Genomic DNA, 12,462 nt, shown 5'->3' on the forward strand with positions numbered 1-12,462 from the left:
TGATTTACTTCTGCAGGACACAGGCTGTTGTAGAGCATCGGCTTAATGACTGCAACCTGTAACAGCCCTCTCAAGGGGCTCTGTCTTACTGGATCATATCTTACTGTGAAGTGTGTGCACAGAGTCAGTCCTTCAAAAAGTGCATTTCAAAACTGTGGTTTTCAATGGAAAAATAAGTGCAGCATTAGAGGACACTGATTTTTCTGAGACAGCATAGTTCTGTGCTTCTGGCCTACGAGATATAGCTTCTGCTCCGTGCATGCACTAGAGAGCAAGATAGAGCTTTTGTGGACCATTGCAGCATATTCTATGGACCCTCTATAAATTATTAATGAAACAGCTAATCTTCCATGCATGCATGAGCAACACACCTTATTGTTCCCTTTGGAGCTTAGGTGAGAGTTGTTCATAACACAGCTTTTGCTAAAAATGTACTGTGTGTGCACAGAACATGGTTTACAAAGGCTCTTAAACAAAAAAAATCAAAATTGTTCATCACTGAAACACCAAAATTTCTCTGCTATATTTTAAATTTCAGCCTCCATCTCATCCAGTGTTAGAGGTGTCAAAAATCATCTCTCCTTTTTATATTATGAGAAAAATACATTTGTTCCCCTTTTGTCACTTGAAAACAGCAACTTGCTTTTTTTGTTGAGTTTTGAGTTAACATCATATGTGGGCAATGTAAGATGTCAATCCAAGAAAGAGAGGGTTCAAACACTATTAAGAAGTTGAAAACTAGAAAGCAGAATGGAAATACATAGATGAGTGTTGTTATTGCTGTCAGCATCCCATATGCTATAAATACCTGATCAGTTTAAAAGAAAAAAACAAACCTGCTTATTATCAATGTTACTTCCAATAGGAAAATTGTAGTGAGGAGTAAGTTTTTTACATAGGGCAGTGCAGTGGCAAATCAAGCCCTGCAGAGATCCTTTTCCCTGTGCTATGTAGCCAGGCATGTAACAGGAGCTTTTATATCAGGGCATGCAGAGCAATGTAACATGACTGGTTGTGGATGTATAGATCTCTTGCCTCTGACATAGGAACATCACTGGTGATGTGCTGAGGAACAGCTTGATTCAGGATTTCTCCCAGGAATGGGACAGCTCCTCCCTGCCTCTTCTCGGGACCATGGGAGGAAACTGTACATTGGCTCCAAGTCATTGCTGTTTTCAGTGTTGGTGAAGCCTCTTCCCAAGCTTTCCTGTTCACCTGAGGCAGTGCAATAATGGAAGAGGGAACTAGAATCTATTAGCCTCATGATGGATGAAGAAATTGACTCTGACTCTACAGACTTCTTTTGGGAGGGCATTGATGTGGAAGACAGCTTGAAATTCAGATTCTGGGCTGCACTCACTTGCAGAACAGGAGATAAGAAAAGAATAATTTTGTAAACTGTTTAAATATTAGACTCATAGAATAGTTGGTGTTGGAAAGGACCCTTAAAGGTATTCTAGTCCAGCCCTCCATATTATTCCATCTCGATGTATTTGTGCAGTGAAAGGACCAGGCACACACGAAGGCTTAGGTCTACAAACCCTGTGAAATCAATAGGAAGTAAGGAAGCTTATGTAGGAGACAGAAATGTCAATATTCTGTTGGATCTGGGCTACGGTTTGACAGTGTAAAGTAATCTGCAAAGACGGCACAAGACCGTTCCTCAAAGAGCTTGATGTCTAAGTATGAAAAGTAAGTTACTGAGAAGTGAGAAACTCGGGACTTTCTACTACAGGCAAAAGGCCTCACATTATTTATCCTATTGCGTTTTAAAAGCTATCACATTGCATATTGGTTTAACAGACCTGCTCATACTAGCCCACAATCCTCTTCTTGTTACACGTGTGTCTTCAAAAAGAGCCTACTACCTCCTAAAACACATGAAATATAAGTAGAAGCAACCCCCTGATACATTTCTAGCTATCTTTAAACACTGAAAAGGGAGGTGGTTGGAGGAGGAGAGTTAGAAACCTATAATTTGCCATCTTCCAATGGTCCAGTACCTCAGCAGGATCTCTTCAGACAGGCCACAGCCAGTTTATGTGAGCTACAGAACCACAAAACCAGGCAGTTGTGAAACTGAAGTGGCCTTCCTCAGCAACACAACTGAGAAACTAAATCAAGTAAAGTTCCAATTTCACTCCCTCCCAGCAGAGAGAGCACACTGATCAAGGCAATGGATTATAGTACTTTTGGCTGCAGTGGAAGCAGAACAACGTCTGAAACAGTGACCACTAGTGCTGACACTGCTTAGTGGACTCTGCAATGCATGATGTGATCCAACACGTGTCTTCCTCAAAATATTTTATCACTTAGTTTAAAGGTAATTTAAGGAGTCAGTCACTGACAGTTGGCCATTGGGGCTGCAAGGGAAGTGTTAAAGACTTCAATGACCTCTTGCACAGGACGAGAGGCTCAGGCCAATCATAGTCTTAACCTTCACAGCTGGTAGGGTCATAAGGAGTGTATGGAAGACACCATTGCTCTTGCAATAAAAACAGAAACCTTCAAGGAAAAAAAATTGCAAACACTTTCTTTGTAGGCAAATTAAAAATGGATCCACAGGTTGCCATGGATACAAAAGTCTGTTTACTCCAGCAGTGTTTTCTAGCAGCTAAACACAAGTATAAGTGATTAAGGAGAAAACACAGCTATGTTTGTAACATTCCATTAGGTTTGTCTAATCAGTTCTTTAAACTGCAAACCACCATCAGTGACCATTTTCTCAAGTGTTCATGAAAACCTGGTGGGCTGATGAGGCCATTTTAAGAACCACCTGTCCTATCTCTGCCTCTTCACATTTATTTGGGATCAAATGACTACTAGTATGTCACACATAGCAAATTTCACAACCCAGAACCCTCACTTCAGGTTACAGCAATCCAGCTAGCAGTTTGTATGGCTGGTCTGAGAAGAACATGTGCACAGCTATGTCTTAGACTGTAAGGCAAGCCAAAACCCTAGGCACACAGCTGTGTGTGGACCCATCTCAGAAAAGTAACCTTATCCTCCCATGCATGCATGACAGACTAGAGCCATCTATCAGCTTATGGGACAGGCAGAAGAGCTACTTGTCTTTGCACAGACTGAAAGAATGGGAAGTTCACCGATTATAGGGTCACAAGTGTGCATGGCATGAAGCTCCATCTTTAAAACGTGATGTTGGATTGGTTACTGCAAGGGTCTGTTCTGCTTCTTTCCATTGACATTGAAGTGGTCTCCTCCTAGAGCTCTTGTGTCCAGCACTCCCTTCAAAAAAAGGAGCCCTGAAGTTCTGACATCTGGCATGCCATTAGGTAGGAAGGTCCTGGAAGTATTTTTTTCAGCCTTAAAAACCAATGTGTGAGAGGGTTGACACAGGGCACCCCTATTTTTTGTTTCATAGAGACTGCATATAAAACAGACATTTGTGAAGAGTAATCTGTGGTTTTCTACATGCCAACATGGCAAACTAGGTTAATGACATTCAATCTGGTCACTTATATTTACCAGGAAGAGAAATTCTGCAAGTCTAGTTATGCTTTCTCATCAGAGTATTTTGAAGACACAGGGTGGCATGGATGCAATTAAGAGGATAGTTTGGCTCCTGATGAACAGGGGGATCAAATGAACCTAGCGCAATGCCCAAGTTACAGGGAAAGTTGGCAGAGCTTGCAGTGAAAAAAAAAATCCATTTGAATATAAACTTAGTAATTTTTTAATATAATCAATAATACCATTTTTTCAAAGTAGACTTAAATCTCCCCCCTCAAATTACCCTGGCCTATTCTGTTTGCTTAAAGACACACAAGAGATGGATTCTTTTCTCTGAACTCTGCTGTATGCACTACACAGAACTTCAAAGTTTTAATGAAGTCATTGCAATTTAAAAATAGCTGAATAGAACATAAGATGGGTCTTACAAATACCTACACAGTCCAGCTTTTATCATATTCCAGGCTGTGCTAGAGACCTTAAGAATCATCAGAAGGACATTAATTGTCATTTCTTTTTTAAAGAAACACTTAGTATTATAAAATCTGTAATATCTGTAGCACTAACAGATCTTAAGATCAACATACACTGAAAGTTTGCATCAAAAAATGCAAATATGGCCCCCTCAGCTGCATACAATCAATACACAGAACCCAATGACTATTTATTTTGAAAGCTGTGAAAGGGTAGGCTTGAGAGCTGCTATCGCTGTCGGCAAGAAGGAGGCAGGAACTGTCTTCTTAATGAGTGTTTGTACAGTAACCAGCACAGTGAGATGCCAATAGTAATAATAATAAACTTTGATCAGAGAATTCAAACATTCCTGTAACATCAGACAGTTACTCTGACTGCTGCACAACCAGGGGCTTCAGCTGCTGTATGGAATGCTTACATAACTCTAGGGATACTTCCGAATCGCATTTAACTAACCCAGTCAGTGTAGGGGTATTTGACATACCTCTTTTTTCTTGCACACCCATATTGCTTTTAGATCAGTGGCAATTTTGGAACAACGGTTACTTTACACCATACTTGCCTGAGAAACCAAACCACACACCGGAGGTGCTCAGCCCCACAACCTGTAGCATGCTCAGTGCTGGATCCAGCAGTAGGCAGGAGCATGCCACCCCAGGCCCATTCAAAGCCTCTCTGGTGTGGTGAGCAGGGCAGCAGCTCACTGCTCCAGTTGGATGGCAGGCCAGTGGCTGGAGACCATCTGACTGCTGGAGCTCAGGTGCCAGGTGCCCAGCAGCCCTGCCACAGAGGACCATCCTTGCTTTGCTTCAAGGGCTGCCCCAGAGCTGGTGCTCTGTGACCTGTTTTGGGGCAGCTACATCAGGGGCCCACACACTATGTCCCTGCTTGCACTCCCCTGCCTGCTGCAAAGCCACAGCGAGCTGGTGTGGTCATGCCACTGAGGCCCTGAGCCACTCATTGTATCATAGAATTGTTAAGGAAAAGATCTACAAGACATCAAGTCTGAACATCAACACAATACCACCATGTCTGCTAAACCATGTCCCAAAGCGCCATATCTGCACGCTTTTTGAAGACCTCCAGGGATGGAGACTCCACCACTTCCCTGGGTAGTCTGTGCCAATGCTTCACCACTCTTTCAGTTAAGAAATCTTTCCTAATATTCAATCTAAACCTCTCACAGCACAACCTGAGGCCGTTCCCTCTCATCCTATTGCTTGTTACTCGGGCAAATAGACTGACACCCCCCTTGTTACACCCACCTTTCAGGCAGCTGTAGAGGGCGAAAAGGTTGCTCCTCAGCCTCCTCTTCTGCGTGGCTAAACAACCCCAGTTCCCTCAGCCTCTCCTCATAACACTTTCGGTCCCTCGAGCCCTACTTCAGAGCCTTTCTCCTCCCTGGGAAGGTCCTACCTGCGGGGGACCCCGCAGCCAGCCCCTTGTCCCCTCTCCTCGGTCTCTGCCCTCCGTTTCAGCACCGCGGATAGCTCCGGGAGGGCGCAGGGACCCCCGCTACCGACTGGCCCGCCCCTGCCTCTGCCCCGCCGTTTCAGCACCGCGGACAGCTCCGGGCGGGCGCAGGGAGCTCCGCCCCGCGCCGTTTCAGCACCGCGGACAGCGGCGGTGGTTTTAACGGGGCGGGGCGGCGGCGGGCGGCGAGGCGGGCGGTGGGCGGCCCGCGCCGGCCCGCGGCGCCCATATAACCCCACCTCCCGCGCGCGGGCCGCCGCGGTAATTGGCTGGATGTGGTACTTGGAGATGTTGAGCTGGCTCCTTCCCCCCATGTCCCTGCACGCGCACAGGGGCGGGTGGTGCGGGGGGGAGCGGGAGGCAGGGCTCGGCGGCGGGGCTCCCGCCGCTCCCTGCCTGCCCGCCGCCGTGCCGGAGCCGCTGCTGCTGCTGGGCTGCTGCCTGCGGCCGCGGGACCCGGCCGAGCCGGGCCGAGGGGAGCGCGGGCGGCTGCTGGCGGCGGCCGAGATGATGGCGGAGGGCGGCGGGGCGGCGCGGCGGAAGGCGCTGTCGCTGCTGGAGGCGGCGCGCTCCCGCTACGAGAGCCTGCAGATCTCCGACGACGTCTTCGGCGAGTCGGGCCAGGACAGCGGCGGGAACCCCTTCTACAGCACCTCGGCCGACTCCCGCTCCGCCGCCTCCTCCTCCTCCCAGGACGACGAGGACGACGACGAGGAAGGCGAGGGGCTGCGGGGCGGCGCGGGGCGGCGCCGAGCCCCGAGGGCGGCGGCGGCGGACCGGCGGCGGCAGCGGGGCCCGGTGCTGGAGGAGGAGGAGGAGGAGGAAGAGGAGAAGGGGGGCTGGACCCGCTCGCTGCGAGACGTCCCACCCCCACGCTTCAAGGATAGCAGCGGTACGGCGGGGTCCCGGGGTGGGGGCGGCGGCGGCCGGCGGGTGCTTAGTCACGGGCGTCCCCCGTGAGCGGCGGGGCGGGGGGCTCCGCGGCCCCGCTGCCTGGGGGCGCAGCCGTGGGGCTCGGCCAGGCAGGTGTGACCCGCCCGGCGCCCCCTGGAAGGGCTCTGGCGACGGGGCCGGGGTTCCCCGTGGCTGCAAGGCTTCCCGTGCAGCCCTCCCCAGCCTTAAACTGGCTCGCGCGGCCTTTGGAGCGAACGCTGAGAGAGTGGCGGACCCGGCACTAGCATCTCCTGATGTGACGTAGAGCAGCAGTCCAGAACACTGACATCTGACATGGTGTAGGGCGTCAGGCCACAGCTCTGACATCTGACGTGACATCACAGGGCAGCAGTCCACAGCACTGACATCTCCTGATGTGGTGTGACATAGAGCAGCGGCCCGCAGCATTGATGCCTCCTGACGTGACACGGAGCAGCAGTTCACATCTCCTGACGTAACATGACATCATAACATTTACATCGTCTGACGTGACGTGACGTAGAGCAGCAGTCCACAGCGTTGGCATCTCCGCCAACTGGTTTGTGTAGCAAGACGTACCACTGGTTTTCCCTTGGAGCCTTTATAACATATCTGTCGGCAGGCCCTGACAGCCAAGTTGACTGTGTAACAGCAAGGCTTTGATGGAAAAGATTAATTATTATGAATAGCTGGCATGTAAAGAAAAGAACACATATGCCTCATTGCTCTCTACAACTACCTGAAAGGAGGTTGTGGAGAGGAGGGTGCTGGCCTCTTCTCCCAAGTGACAGGGGACAGGATGAGAGAGAATGGCCTCAAGCTTCGGCAGGGGAGGTTCAGGCTGGACATCAGAAAAAAAAAAAAAATCACAGAAAGGGTCATTGGACACTGGAACAGGCTTCACAGGGAAGTGGTTGATTCACCTTCCCTGGAGGTGTTTCAGGCACAAGTGGACGAGGTGTAGTGATTGATAGGAATAGTTGGACTCAATGATCCTGTGGGTCTCTTCCAACCTGGTGATTCTATGATGTAATGATTGCTGTCATTCTCAACCAAGCTGGTGACTTGCCCATCTTAAGGTTGCTTGTCTCCGCTGTTTCTGTTGTGTAGTGTTTATTCCTTCATTTTGCTATGAAAAGGTAAATGCAGAAGTGTGCTGCTGGACCTGGTGTACTGTGCTGTATTTTGTGCGGTGGGACAGGTACAAACCTATCTGAAGAAGCAGTTTAGGATGGGGAGTAAGGTCGAAGCACTGGAGCCCAGAGAAAGTTCTGTCATGTTTCTGACAAGTGTGCAAACAGAAGTTGTGTCTACGTCAAGAAGTAGCTAGACACTGTGAAATATTAAAATATCAAGCTAATGTGCCTCTTTAAAGAACTTTGCAATTTTTATTGGTGGTTCTTATTCATGAGCATATATAAGACTACAGGCTTCATGGTCTGATGCTATTTCAGCATCAATTATTGCTTAATTGCTCTGCCTTTGCTGGCTTATTTCTTCATATCATTATTTTATGGTAATATCTATTTTAATGTAGATGGAACTGGGATTAGTATTTTAATGCTGATTTGGAAAAGAATTAAGTTGATGACCTATTAATTCAGGAATTCATATTTCCTTTGAAATAAAGGAATTTGGCTTATGGATGCAGATTTCCCTTTAGGAAGGTGTATGGATATTGCTGTGAGTATTTCCTCCTAGTAATAGATGGAGAAGAGGTTGTTGCTGCCCTTTCATTCTGTTGATGATGATGATGATAGATGCTGCATGCTGATCATAGCGTGGTGATCTGATGTTAATGTTGTGGTTTGATATGTGTGAAAAGTACACCCTCTGTTACATGGGTTTTATTTGACTACCTAAATGCCAAAACTTGTATATAACTAAGCTCCTATAATTCTAATTTGTAGATAGACTGATTTTAGGCCATGCATATATCATAATTCAAATCACACTAAGCACTCGTGTACTGACACTATTGTCACTAAATTGGACACTGTTCTGACCCAGGAGTTTGTACCAGTACCTGCTGAGGAAGAGGCTTCCAGTGAGGTGAAGACAGCTGCCCCTTGCAGTGAGAACACATCTTCTGGTCACTAATGGAGTACAAGCAAGAAATCATAGAATCATAGAATTGTTAAGGTTGGAAGAGACCTCTAAGATGATCCAGTCCAACCATAAGCCCAACATCACCATGCCTACTAAACCATGTCACCAAACCATATTCTCAGTTCAGATATGTTGGATGTTGAGAAACTTTCCTTTCTAGGCTCTGAGTGTAAGAGGAAGAGGCTTTCATGAGAACTCATGTTAGGGTAGCACCAAAACTTAGGAATGCAGTCTTTTCATCAAAATCTCAAGAGAAGATTCTAGTGGCAGGGCCTGACATAATCTGATGCCAGAAGACAAATGTCCTTGTGGACTGAAGTCTCAAGAGTTCTCAGGTACTGGATTAAGGATAGTGGATTGGAGGTCTCAGTGGCTGAGATGCCTTCCCTTCACATTTAGTGCCTGGCTATAGCAGGTCTGTGGATAGGTCAGTATAAAAGGATGATGGCATTTGTGATCAAATGTTGCATCCAGGCATGTTTCAGCATATCCCTTCTCATTCTCCTCAAAACTGTCTGTGAAGGGGAAACAGAATTGATTTGTTGGGAAGTGAACCTACAAATAGATAGTCGTCTAGGAAAGGAGGTCTGACCTTTGCCCAACAGCGCTTTAATTCTGGAAGGAGGGATGGCTGGGGCCCTTCTGGCTTCACTTCCTTCCTCTAAGGCCAGGACAGAGACAGTTGTGGAAGAGCAGAAAGAACAAGGGAACAAATTGCTGCTAGGATAGGGAAAGCATAATTGAAATTGAGAGAGCAAGCAAATGACTGTTTTTACTTTAGTGACAAGCTGGTAAGGGCTAGTAACTCAATGGAAACCCTTGGTCACTCCTGCCTCAGATTTTATGGGTGTGCTCTTCCTTCACAAGAGCAGGGCGGTTCTGTGTGGTGCTTTCCCTTGTTAGTCCAGTAGTCTGGCCAGGACGTGTTCTGTAATGCATAGGGGCACTATTGGTTTTCGTCTTTCTTCACGGAGGGTCTTAGAAGGTGCAAATATCCTGGCATTGCTGCAGCATGATTTTCCTGAATTGGAGTAGGTGGCATTCTCTTCCTGGAGTCCAGTGCTTCCTATGTCCTTATAGTTTAGTGACTAGGAAATTGCTTAGATATAAGAGCACTTTCCTTTGTTAGTGGTAATGTTTTAAGGTGGCAGCAATAGCAGAGAAGTCTGAGCCAAAGATAATTCTGAAGTCCTCAAAGTTACAGTCAGTGCTACCGTTTTCTTTATTTTCAATGCCTTCCAAACTCTATTCTTAAGCCTGGACCTGAGGACAAAATGTTAAGAATGTTCCTTGCTGAAAGAGCAAAGCAGCTTCTCTTCAAGCTGCATTTAGAGAGTATAACTAGCTTTTTATGAATTTCTAGAATATTTCTCAGAAAGACTAAATGTGCCATAAGTTACTGTCTTTGAAGAACACGCTCCAGTAGAGCAGCATGCTCTCAGGGAGAAGCTGCATAGACTGAGTCTAGCAATCAGGCTTTCCTTGTCACCTTGAAGAGGTTTAAAGGAATATTTAAAGTAGTTTTTAATTATTTTTTTTTAAATGAGTGTTCTTTGCCAGAAAGACCAGGTTATGGGAATCAGTCATGTATTTCATCATGGCTGCCGCATGAGAGATGATCTGCACAAAGCAGGGTATGTTATCTGAGGGATGAAATGAGCCTGCATGTTCCTGCTAAAGACAAGGAAGCAAGGCACAGCTTTAAATTCAAATTTGTGATCACACTCACAGTAAAAAAAAAAGTGGTTTTATGTTCAATCACAAATGTCTGTTTGCCCGTCAGCTGATAAGACTTCACTCTTGATTGGGCTTTTTTCAGTAGTGTTGTTATTTTATGAATGTTTAATAAGGATAATGAATTTAGTTCCTTCAAGTTAGTCTCCAGTTAATCATATGATGCGCTATATATGGATATAGCATGGAGTTGTTCATTTGACCTATGTTCTAAATGTTTTTAGCAGAGCTAAACAATTCAGTTTAAGTTAAATAATCGAAAGAGGAAGGTGATGAAGGTAATGCAAGAAAGGCTTGTAGCTGCTATTTGAATGGCTAGAATCATAACTGGGCAGCAAGTTGTGGAAAGTCTTTGCAGGATGTAGGGGGAGGCCCAACGCGCATCCTCTTCCCAAGAGTGTGGAAAGGCAGATGGGAAGGCAGCATTCCAGAAGCAGGGAGCTTGGAGGAAGAGCTTTTGGATCAAGCTGGGCCATATACATCCCACCATCTCACAGTGGTGGTGATCTTGGTTTAAGTCCTAAATGGAATCTGAAGGCTTTAGTCTTATTAGATTGAGGTCAATACCTAAAGGTTCCAGAGGTGGAAGAAAAGCAATGAAAGCTACTTAGTAGCTTATGACAGATTCTGTGTTAGAAAAAACTGGGCCAAATTATCTGACTGTAAGGGGATAAAGTGCTGCTGATGTGGCTTGTTCTTGCTTACTTGCGCTATCAGAGAAATTAGCTGCTTTTGACTTGCATAACCATAGAAAATACTGGGAAAAAATTGTGTATCTGTATAATCTGTTCTTGCATTCTAAGTAGAAATTACTTATCTTCCTAGAAACGTTGCGTTGCATATTACAAAGATGTACACTACTACTTTGCAAAATCCTTTATAGGATGACTTAGAGATTTGAAGTTTTGCTAAACAAGTGAATTATACAAAGGCTTAATATTGCAGACATCTTATGAAGTCTAAATATGCTCCTCAGATGGCATTACTGGGTTTAAGGCACATTTTCCTGCTTCCATCATCACTGAAGTGATGAAAGTGCATGACATGACAGTCTTATTGATTCTAAAATTTAGTGCAGCTTAGCTATCTGTGTTCCCTTTCTTCTTTTGCCCATACCTCTCCTACTGAACATGCACTTGGGGAATTACCCAGTGCTGATTAACTTTATGGGGGGAAAAAACCTCTTCTCTGCTTCTATACAGAGAACCAGATTGGGTCAGTACTCGAGACATGAAAGTCTATAAGCAGTGCAGATCAAGGACTTCTCCATAGACACTGTCTAGCCTTTTACAGAGAAAAAGTATATTTACTCTTAGATATGTCACTGCATCAAATGTTTTCCCCTTGCAGGTATTGATGGGGTCACTTAAAAGAAGTAGATTAATTCCTACTGCTACTCATGTCCTTTTATCAACATCACAGAAACAGTACTGCAAACAATTTCCTCGTCTGCATAACCTCCAAGTCAACCTTGGAGAGGAAATTAGCTTCTCTGAGTCTAATGAAGATGCTAATAGTGGAGTTGACTTGCTAATTCTGTATAGACTGCTAGGTCACAGGAAGCTGTTCTGGATGCCATAGACTTAAATGCAGCTGGAAATTTCTCTTGGGTGTGCTTGTTCATGCTTGGGTGTGCATATTTCCCCTCCCATGCTCAAGCTTCCAAAGTTTTGGAGCAGATGGATTTAGCAGATTGGAAATACAAGGTGCTTCCCAAGAGCAAGGTAGTAAAGGATTCAGCTACACATCCTTATCTAGAGGTTAGTGGAATATAACCCCTAAAATACCTCATCCTTGCAAATACAGCCAAAAATTGGGCGTGTTATTAGAAAAAAAAGAACAGATGGTCTCAAAAGGAATGGATGTTTAAGACAAATGTATTAGAATATTAGCATTTGACATCTCCCTTCCTTGTGGTAAGGCATCCTTTCTAGGAGCTTATCCAAGCTTGTACTTCATGTTCCTTAAAGAACAGGATGTTAATCTGTTATTGGCTCCATCTAAAAATGGATGGGCACATAACTGAGTGGGTCTTTTAAAAATGAAACCAGAGTGAGACTGCAGGGAAGTAGTCTTGAAAGGCTCCATAGCTTACTTTGCCTCTGTATAAATTACTCCTGGATTATCTCATAATTTTCTGTGAAGACAACTGGTATTGGTAGCACAACATAGAAAACATGCTTTCAGTTCTGCATTCTTGGACACCATGAGGGATTCACATGTCCTGTATTGTCAAACTGTATTTGCGATTAAGAAGGACAAAGGACAAAGAACAAAAGCAAGCAA

General features: G+C 45.5%; 1 protein-coding gene across 1 annotated transcript in view; it reads left to right on the forward strand.

The window, feature by feature from the left end:
* The first annotated feature begins 5,675 nt into the window (after window positions 1-5,675).
* Window positions 5,676-12,462, forward strand: part of PGBD5 (piggyBac transposable element derived 5) — a 66,706-nt gene continuing 59,919 nt past the window's right edge. Inside the window, exon 1 of the mRNA XM_069852311.1 lies at window positions 5,676-6,313. Within this exon, the coding sequence (XP_069708412.1) occupies window positions 5,695-6,313 (619 nt within the window). The 5' untranslated portion in view covers window positions 5,676-5,694. The remainder of the gene's footprint in view (window positions 6,314-12,462) is intronic.

The sequence above is a fragment of the Phaenicophaeus curvirostris genome, chromosome 2 (assembly GCF_032191515.1).
Source record: "Phaenicophaeus curvirostris isolate KB17595 chromosome 2, BPBGC_Pcur_1.0, whole genome shotgun sequence".
NCBI classification, from domain to species: Eukaryota; Metazoa; Chordata; class Aves; order Cuculiformes; family Cuculidae; genus Phaenicophaeus; species Phaenicophaeus curvirostris.